A 10,377-nucleotide genomic window follows, 5' to 3' on the forward strand; every position below is an offset into this window, starting at 1 on the left:
CCACTAAAGCACGCCCGATTAAAGCGCGTACCTGACGTCATCAGCAGCGCGACAACAGCGACCGCGGAGAAAAAGGGCGCTTTAAAAAGCACTTTGAAAGCAAGCCGATTCACGTTAAGGTAAGGGTTAGGGTTAGGGTTAGGGTTAGGTTAAGGGTTAGGGTTAGGTTAAGCGTTAGGGTTAGGTTTAGGGTTAGGTTAAGGGTTAGCATTAGGTTTAGCGTTAGGTTAAGGGTTAGGTTTAGGGTTAGGTTTAGGGTTAGGGTTAGGGTTAGGGTTAGGTTTCGGGGGGTTAGGTTTAGGTTTAGGGGTTAATTTTAGCTTTACCGCTCACAGCGTGCTTTTTTCGTCGCGCTGTGATGACGTCAGGTACGCAGTTTTGGCGAGCGCGCTTTAGTCGACCGCGGTTTTGTGATGGAACCATCTGACTTTAGGTGTTTTATGATCACTCGAGCAGAGTTAAGCAAGGGTTAAAAGCCTAAAAATTCCTGACGTAGGTGATGCACATCGTTCTCCTGCCTCCTCCTGTAGAGGGCGCTTTTTTAGAGGCTTTTTTTAAACAGTTAAGCAGAATCACCCATGGTGACTCTGGCAGCAACTAGCTCATCCTGACCTCAGCTCTTCCCTTTTTCCTTTTACATTTTTTTCTTTTCATGTTGGCAGGCAAGAGCAGAGTTGAAATCCTCTTTGAAACAGCTGGAAAAGGTACGTGTGGGTCGGAGGGAGGGGGAGGAATTCAAACTTCATCCTCCTGGTGCAACTTTGTGTGTGTGTATGTGTGTGTTTGTGTTTTTGTGTGTGTGTGTTTGAGAGAAGGGGGAAGGGAGGGGGAGAGGGAGGAAGGAGGGGAAGGGAAAAGAAAAAGAAAGAAGGAAACTTATTTAGCAAAGGAGAAAAACAAATGCTGTTGCTTTAAATCGGAACTCAGCATGCCTGGCTGTGGAATTCTGGGAGTTGAAGTCCACAAGTCTAAACAAATTGCTGCCTCACCAGCCATAAACCTCACTGCACGTCACTGATGCAGGTAGTCCTTGATTTACCGCCACAAAATTGAATTTGCTAAATGAAACATTTGTTAAGTGAGTTTTGACCCATTTTACAGCTTTTGTTGCCCCAGTTGATAAGTGAATCACTGCAGTTAATAAGTTAGTGACTTGGTTGTTAAGTGAATCTGGCGTCTCCACTGACTTTGCTTGTCAGAAGGTCGCAAAAGAGGACCAGATACTGCAACGGTCGTAAATATGAGTCAGTTTCCAAGGACCTGAATTTTGATCACATGACCATGGGGATGGTGCAATGGTCGTAAGTGTGAAAAATGGTCATAAGTCACTTTTTCAGTGCTGTAACTTTGAAGAGTCACTAAATGAACTGTTGTAAGTCGAGGACTACCTGTATTTGCTTATTCACCACCCTGGCAAATGTCCGTCGCTATTGTGAGCTAGCTTTGCTTTGATCTAATTGTGAGGGGTCATTAAGCAGTGATGTGCTGGTGATTAAAATAAAAACAGCTGAATCTGGAAATTCTTGTCCTGGCCTTTCAGATAATTTTGAATTCAGTCATTTTGCAATGGTGGCTGATCCTCTTTTCCCTTAGAGATCTTTCACATGCTGTTATGTTCTCCTACATCCTGATTTCTGAACCCTCCTCTTCTGGGTCCATTGCTTTGTTTTCGTAGACATTTTCCTCAGTGCTGTAGGGAGAAGAGAGAAAAACAAAACACTTACGGAGCTGAGATGGTTCATTTAGCACAGTGGTCTCCAACCTTGGCAACTTTAAGACTTGTGGACTTCAACTCCCAGAGTTCCTCAGCCAGCAAAGACCATTGATTTAGCAAATTTACTGTGAACTGCAAAGAGGGAGTGTTGGAACAGTTGGCCATGAAGGGATGGACCTTGTGGCCCAACAGTGATGCTGGTCCTCAACTTATGATCACAATTAGAATCAAAACTTCCACTTCCAAGTAAGACAGTTGTCACGTGAGTCATGCCCAATTTTATTTATTTTTTTGTTACGGTTAAGCAAATCATCCCAGTTGTTAAGTGAATCACACAGTTGTTAAATGAATCCAGCTTCTTGCATTGACTTTGCTTGTTAGAAGCCAGCTGAGAAGCTTGCAACTGGCAATCACATGATTCCTGGACGTTACCAACTGTTGTAAATCCATGCCTGTTGCCAAGCGCCAAAATTTTGATTACGTGACAATAAGGGCCATTCCAATAGTTGTAAGTGTGAGGACTTGTCATAAGTCACTTTTTTAGTGCCATTGTAACTTTGATCACTAAATAAATGGTTGTAGATAAAGGATTACCCGTGCATGACCATGATTGGGTGGGAGCAACATGAATAACCATGTTGACTAGCTCCATCCCTAGATACCCAGGACATAAAATGCTTTTTAAAAATCTGTTGCAGCAGTAATATTTACCTGCACTTGATCTCTATATTCTCCATCTCATCCATGTCATCCTTTCTGCAAAATGGAACAATGTTAATGAACAAATTAGGGAGGGAAGGAAGGATGAAAAAACAGGCTAGAGCCCCGGTTCCACCACAAAATCGCGGAGGACAAAATCGCGCTCGACGAAAGCGCGCATTTGACGTCATCACAGCGTGACGAAAACATCGCGCTGTGATCGAAAAATGTAAAAATAAAGCGAAAACCTTACCCTAACCCCCCCAAACCTAACCCTAAACCTAACCCTAAACCTAACCCTTAACCTAACCCTAAATCTAACCCTAAACGTAACCCTTAACCTAACGCTAAACCTAACCCTAACGCTCTAAACCTAACCCTAACCCTTAACCTAACCCTAACCCTAAATCTAACCCTTACCTTTATGTGAATCGGCTTGCTTTAATTTTAATGTTATTTAAATTTTTAATTTTTTTCGTCGCGCTGTGATGACGTCACATGCGCGCTTTCGTCGAGCGCGATTTTGTCCTCCGTGGTTTTGACGGGTCACGAGAGCCCCTACCCCTCAAAATATACGACCCACATTACGCCACTCCTTAAACACACAAAGAGAGATACAATCACACCATCACGATAGAAACCTGGTGACCTTCATCCGTACAATGCTCTCAACTTGATTAGCTGTAACTTTGATTAGAGATGGATGGGGAGCTTTTGAGCTGCTTAGATTTGTTTTGTAAATTTAGCCTCTTTGATTACCGTAACTTGTTGGGCAAATATTTTGGGCAAATCTGGAAAATGGGTTAATTATGCAACTGAGAATGGCGATTATGTGAAAATGTGGAGCAGATCAGGAATCCAATCTTAATGTGCCTTCTGACGATTTTTGTGTTTGTCAGATGAAACAGGTCAGGCTTCGGTCATACACGCTGAGAGGGAGGACCAAGAAGGGAACTAATCTTGTAATCCAGAAACAGCCTTCATTATGGACTGTAGCTTTCTGGCTCCAAGCTGGGAAATCTAACCCAAGACTCTGGCTGTGACACTGCAATTATAAGCCTTATCCCTTTTTACATGCCTCCCACACACACAACACATGTAAACAAGAGGTGGAGTATAATCAAGTTGTTGTAACTCCTGTCTTAGCTTTTTTGATGTACACCCCTCTCCATGGGTGGAAGGTGGATGGATTCAGCTCAGCTGCAGCATTGATGGGCACAGCATTAGAAGTACTGAAGGACCTGGTTGGGGGGGGGGGACAGATCTTTTAAAGCCTCAGTGACGCAGTGGTTAGAGTGCAGTACTGCAGGCTACTTCTGCTGACTGCCGGCTGCCTGCAATTTGACACTTCAAATCTCACCAGGCTCAAGGTTGCCTCAGCCTTCCATCCTTCCGAGGTGGGTAAAATGAGGACCCAGATTGTTGGGGGAAATAGGCTGACTCTGTAAAACCACTTAGAGAGGGCTGTAAACAGGGGTGGGATTCTACTGGTTCGTATCGGTTCGGGTGAACCGGTAGCTCCAACGATCAGCTGGGAGCAAACCAGTTCATCCTGACAATCAGATGGGCTCACCCGCCCGCCCGCGCTATTTTCCTACCTTTATCTTTTCAGCAGATTCGTGCGGCGGAGCAGATTGCGGCGCGAATCAGCTGTGTTACTCCTCTGAAGAAACACGGAATTGAAGATTTTTTCAAACTGTGCATGTGCGTGCAGGCACAGGTGCGTGCAAATCACGCAATCACCAAACCGGTTGTTAAACCAGGAGGATCTCACCATTGGCTGTAAAGCACTGTGAAGCGACATATAAGTCTAAATGCTACTGCTATTGCTAGAGAAGGTCTATCAATGTGTTTGCTAAGAGCTGATGCTAATTTGAAGGCACATAATCAGTCCATCAGTGGTTGTTCCAGTTCTGTGTTATGTGAGACCTTAAAACCTAAAGAAAGAAACATACTTTTTGGAGAAAAATATCCGATTGATGAGGTTTGCCACGAACATCACAAACAAGAAGGCCATAGCAGCCGTTAATCCCACCAGCCAGGGTTGCAAAGCCGTTGAGCCATTGGTTGTTTCTTTCACAAGGCCTGTTGGAGTGGATACAAGAAAGATCTGAATTACCCTTTACAGTCTGATTATTCCATCACACCCCCTTTTGTGAGCTTTTGCAATAATTGAGGGCTCCCAAATCCAGCCTGCAAAGATATGTATGATCAGTAGATGGCAACAGAGGGTTTGATCTCATGGCTGCTACCTATGGTTCCACCACAAAACCGCGGTAGACAAAAGCGCGGTCGACAAAAGCGCGTATGTGACGTCATCACAGCGCGACGAAAAAGATCGAAAAATGTAAAAATAAAGCGAAAACCTTACCCTAACCCCCCCAAACCTAACCCTAAACCTAACCCTTAACCTAACCCTAAACCTAACCCTAAACCTAACCCTTAACCTAACGAAAAACCTAACGCTAACCCTTAACCTAACGCTAAACGTAACGCTAACGCTCTAAACCTAACCCTAACCCTTAACCTAACCCTAACCCTAACCCTAACCCTAACCCTAACCCTTACCTTTATGTGAATCGGCTTGCTGTAATTTAATTTTTATTTCAATTTTTCAATCTTTTTCGTCGCGCTGTGATGACGTCACATACGCGCTTTTGTCGACCGCGCTTTTGTGGAACGCGGTTTTGACGGGTCACGGCTACCTATGGCTCCCCGGAGAGTTGCAGCCCAGTTGTGGTAGACCTAAGTTTGACCAAGGGCTTAGTGCTGGATGCTGTAACGTAACAACGGATTAACCACCATGGTTCATGTATAGAGTGCATGTCTTACTTCGAACGGGAGAAGGTACTACAGCACAGACTGAACTGCCAATCGCTTTGCTGATTCTGCTGCTCTTTCTCAAATTAAGATAATGCAACTGATAAATCTATAGATCCCTCCCTGGTTTTCTGGAGAGTAACAGGAAAAGAGGGGAGAAATAACTTCAGTCTTGCAAGATTCTGTTAACGTAACCCTGCAATAAAAATAGAGTTAATTTGACCTGATACATTACTATACATATAAAAATAGTCCCCAGGTAAACCAACAACAAAGTTTAACAAAGTTTGGTGTTTCAGGCCAAATTAGTTGCAAACAGACATAGAAGATTAAATATTCTGAGCCTGGTCTGCCAGGGGAAGAAGCAATTATTGTTGTGTGAGAAGCCACCACCCCCTCCTAGAAGAATGAATATTAAAAAAAGGCAGATTATTATATTTCCCAAAAGGAGAAATGGAAAAACATGTTGGTTTTTTTAAAGAGGCAGAAATCAACCTCCCACTTTCCCTAATAGCCCCATCAGATACTGGGGCCAGCTTTTACAAATGCAGATTTAGTAATCCATCCAAGACAGGATATATTGAAACAAAGGCAGAATGGTAGGATTAGAAGCAGCCATCACTCCAGATCCAACACAAGACAAAGCCATTAAGCCACAATAGGAATTATTGCATCACCCTCAGAGCAGTCCAAAGCTCAACCAAACGTAGCTCAGACAAACACTTAGGATTTGTACTTTCAAATCTACCGAACCGGTTAGAAGAGGTTCCACCAGTGGACCCGGAAAGCAGGCCACACCTACAGAAGAGCTTCCAAAATTTTTTGAAACCCACCACTGGTCCTTGGATATGATTATTCTACACTATCATGCTCATATTTATAAAACTCAGTATTTATAAACCCACCACTGGTCCTTGGATATGATTATTCTACACTATCATGTTCATATTTATAAAACTCATATTTATAAAACTCAGTGAAAGGTAAGGATGACTACTGCGTTTGTGGTGCAATCAGAACATTGCGTGTGTTGAAGTTGTTTTAACGCAAACCAAAGATGCCTTTTAAAAAATAAGTTTACATCATATTCTTATGCATGCCAGTGCTGTGTGTGAGGTAATTTAAGGTGGTTCTGACAAGTGTCGTCAGCATCTTCATATCAGGTCACATGGGCGGCAAGCCACTCCCATCAGGTCACATGGGCGGCAAGCCACTCCCGCAAAGGAGGCCACACCCACAGAGTAGGTTTGAACAATTTTTGAAACCCACCACTGCATGAAGGGACAGTATTCAACTAGCGGGAATAATATATTTCTTTGTTTTTCATTTTTTAATGGACATTATTTTTTTTTATGTCTTTGTCCAATTGACTTTTGTTTTTGGAAACATTCTTGTTTTGTTTTGTTTTGGAGTTTGCGTTTTAACTTTTTGAATAAAAATAAAAGTTTTTTTGGGGGAAAATAATAGAGTCAGTACTTTTATTTATTTATATTTCCTATTTCTAAACCTCCCCTCTCCTTCATAGTTGTATTCTAATATTCTAGTAAACTAGGATTCCTTGTTGTGCTTCTTGCCTGGACTACCTCAAAGGGCTAACACAAATGGCACCCAAGAAATAATTGTGTACTTCTTCTGGCCACAATCTTCTCTTTTTTCTTGTAATCTAATGATCACCTCAAGCTTTTTAGGCCAGAGATCTGTTCTTTTTAAATTCATCTTTATTTAATTTAATTTACAGATTGTGAAGGGAATATAAAATCAAATTAATTAAATTATCTAGGAACTTCGATAATAGACAAATTTCATCTTTGTTGTACATAGTTATTATATTTAATAATGTTATGTTTAATTTAATAATTTCAAAAACTTGATGGAAGTTATCTTTTGAATTCCTGTAATATTGTCATTTTTTTGCAGTTCAACATTTCTATTGGCATGTCAACCAATTTGGCATTCTATGAAAATAATCAAATCCCTTCTGATTTTCAAAGAATTTCCAGCTGTGTAAAAACTGCCAACTTTATAAGCTCTAAGAAGTCATTTAGGTGTTTTTTTAAATATTTAAGGCCAGTTTTGAATCTAATATAATAGCTTTTCCTGATATTTTAATATTAAAAATCACTCTAAAACAACAGCTTTATTAGACAACCACATACAATAATACCTGGTCATTTCAGGAAGCCAATGAGAGGCTATTATGACTATCCTTAGCTGATGAATTTGTTTTCCTTGAATTGGATGGAATTCCCTGTTTGATAACTGCAATTAAATGTATGGTTTCTTTAAAATTTGACTGGGTATCTGTTTGTGTTTAATCCAAAATTACATTTTTGAGGAAATGCATGCCACTCAGAGCTAGCTGAGATAGCTTCTCCCAACCTAGGCTTCTAAGACCCTAATAAAAATTAATATAAGTATTACATAAGGTTCCTGACACAAATGGGCCTTACATAAAGGTAAAGATTCCCCTCGCACACATGTGCAAGTTATCCCGATTCTAGGGGATGGCGCTCATCTCCATTTCAAAGCCGAAGAGCCAGCGCTGTCTGAAGACATCTCCATGGTCATGTGGCCGGCATGACTAAACACCGAAGGCGCACAGAATGCTGTTACCTTCCCACCAAAGGTGGCCCCTATTTTTCTACTTGCATTTTTATGTGCTTTCGAACTGCTAGGTTGGCAGAAGCTCACTCCGTTATGTGGCGTGACCCGTCAAAACCGCGGAGGACAAAATCGTGATCGACGAAAGCGCGCATGTGACATCATCACAGCGCGATGAAAAAAATTAAAAATTGAAATAAAATTAAAATTAAAGCAAGCCGATTCACATAAAGGTAAGGGTTAGGTTTAGGGTTAGGGTTAGGGTTAGGGTTAGGGTTAGGTTAAGGGTTAGGGTTAGGGTTAGAGCGTTAGCGTTACGTTTAGCGTTAGGTTAAGGGTTAGCGTTAGGTTTAGCGTTACGTTAACGGTTAGGTTTAGGGTTAGATTTAGGGTTAGGTTAAGGGTTAGGTTTAGCGTTAGGTTTAGGGTTAGGTTTGGGGGGGTTAGGGTAAGGTTTTCGCTTTATTTTTACATTTTTCGATCACAGCGCGATGTTTTCGTCGCGCTGTGATGACGTCAAATGCGCGCTTTCGTCGAGCGCAATTTTGTACTCCGCGGTTTTGTGGTGGAACCGTTACGTGGTGCTAGGGATTTGAACTGCCAAACTTTCTGATTGACAAGCTCAGCGTCTTAGCCACTAAGCCATCCCTTGGGTCTTACATAGCTGCCCCCAAATCCTTCCCAGCATGGCCCTCAGATTTCCCCACCCAATTTTGTTCCATACCTTGTCCATGCGAAAAGGGAGCGAAGACAACTCCTACAAACACAGTCAAGTAGAAAAACAACTTCATTGTCGTGGGTTTTTCAGCCTGGAAGCCTTGTGTCACAATTGCCTGGGCACCTTCGTTGCTACTAGAAGGAGGGGATGGGTCATTTCCCTTGCAAACCTGGAGTATGGACTTGGAACCAGAGGGCACTTGATAATGGCTCCTCATTAGGGCTTTATAAAACTGATACCAAGCTGCTGTGCCTTGATATGAGGAAAATGTATAACTACTTAGATCAATGGAAAGGCGGGCGACACCCTGAGGATGGCAGAACAACCAGAGTGGCTTAAACCTCAGGAGACAAATGAGAAAAAGCAACAGGGGTGTCAGAGATAAAAAATATGCTGATTGAGACATCAAGGGCATTTTTTTATTGGGAGGGAGGGAAGTAGAGAGAGGCAATGGAGGGTGTTAAAGATAAAATATACTGCCCGAGTCATCAAGAATAATTGTTATTGTAAAGGGAGGGAGGGAGAGAGGGAGGAGAGAGAGGAGGGACAAACAATGGGGGTGGGAGGTTAGAGATAAAATATGCTGACTCAGCACTAATTGTTATTGTAACGGAAGGAAGGGAGGGAGGGAGGGAGGAATACAATACAATACAATACAATAGCAGAGTTGGAAGGGACCTTGGAGGTCTTCTAGTCCACCCCCCTGCCTAGGCAGGAAACCCTATACCGTTCCAGACAAATGGCTATCCAACATCTTCTTAAAGACTTCCAGTGTTGGCGCATTCACAACTTCTGGAGGCAATTAATTGTTCTCATTGTCAGGAAATTTCTCCTCAGTTCTAAGTTGCTTCTCTCCTTGATTAGTTCCCCCCATTGCTTCTTGTTCTGCCCTCAGGTGCCTTGGAGAATAGTCTGACTCCCTCTTCTTTGTGGCAATTCCTGAGATATTGGAAGACTGCTATCATGTCTCCCCTAGTCCTTCTTTTCATTAAACTAGACATACCCAGTTCCTGCAACTGTTCTTCATATGTTTTAGCCTCCAGTCCCCTAATCACCTTTGTTGCTCTTCTCTGCACTCTTTCTAGAGTCTCCACATCTTTTCTACATCGTGGTGACCAAAACTGAATGCAGCATCCAAGTGTGGCCTTACCAAGGTATTATAAAGTGGTATTAACCCTTCACGTGATCTTGATTCTATCTGTTTATGCAGCCTAGAATTGTGTTGGCTTTTTTGGCAGCTGCTGCACACTGCTGGCTCATATTTAAATGGTTGTCCACTAGGACTAGGAATAGGCAGTGAGGGTGTCAGAGATAAAATATGCTAATTGAGTCATCAATTATTATTATTGGGAGAAAGAAAGGAAGGGAGGAGGGACAATGGGCAGGGGTGGGTTTCTGCTGGCATCACTGCGGTTTGGTGCGCAAAAAAAAAGGAAAACAGAAAATTGTTCTGCGCATTCGCAAAACTGAAAATCAAGATGGTGCCACCTTAGGAGAACCGGTTTGGGGGCGTGGCAGGCCTGGGTCACTGCTGGTTCCAGCGACCCAGGCTGCCGTATTACTACCGGTTCGGTCCTAACAGTTTGTCCGAACCGGTAGAAACCCATCTCTGACAACGGGGGGGGGGGGGAAATAAAAATATGCTAATTGGGCCATCAAGGAAAAAAAAATATTGTAAAGGAAAGAAAGAAAGAAGGGAGGGAGGGAGGGACAGTGTATTAAGGCTTCCCGTCAGTGGTGGGATTCAGCCAGTTTGCCACACTTTGGGAAAGCTGGTTGTTAACTTTCTGAGTGTTTTGTCAAACTGGTTGTTGGAAGAAATCAT

The 10,377-nt window shown here is 42.6% G+C and overlaps 1 protein-coding gene across 1 annotated transcript; it reads right to left on the reverse strand.

Moving 5' to 3' along the window:
- Positions 1 to 1,346: 1,346 nt before the first annotated feature.
- On the reverse strand, positions 1,347 to 8,710 carry SMIM24 (small integral membrane protein 24). Its single transcript, XM_087702646.1, has 4 exons — positions 8,559 to 8,710; positions 4,369 to 4,498; positions 2,426 to 2,470; positions 1,347 to 1,690 (listed from the first exon to the last, which is right to left on the reverse strand). The coding sequence occupies exons 1-4, from the start codon at positions 8,623 to 8,625 to the stop codon at positions 1,621 to 1,623; spliced, it is 312 nt and encodes a 103-aa protein (XP_087558772.1). The 5' UTR covers positions 8,626 to 8,710; the 3' UTR covers positions 1,347 to 1,620.
- Positions 8,711 to 10,377: the final 1,667 nt, after the last annotated feature.

Source organism: Thamnophis sirtalis, unplaced genomic scaffold, assembly GCF_051295495.1.
Source record: "Thamnophis sirtalis isolate CommonGarterSnake01/CBP01778 unplaced genomic scaffold, rThaSir2_p1.2 scaffold_1, whole genome shotgun sequence".
Lineage (NCBI taxonomy): Eukaryota > Metazoa > Chordata > Lepidosauria > Squamata > Natricidae > Thamnophis > Thamnophis sirtalis.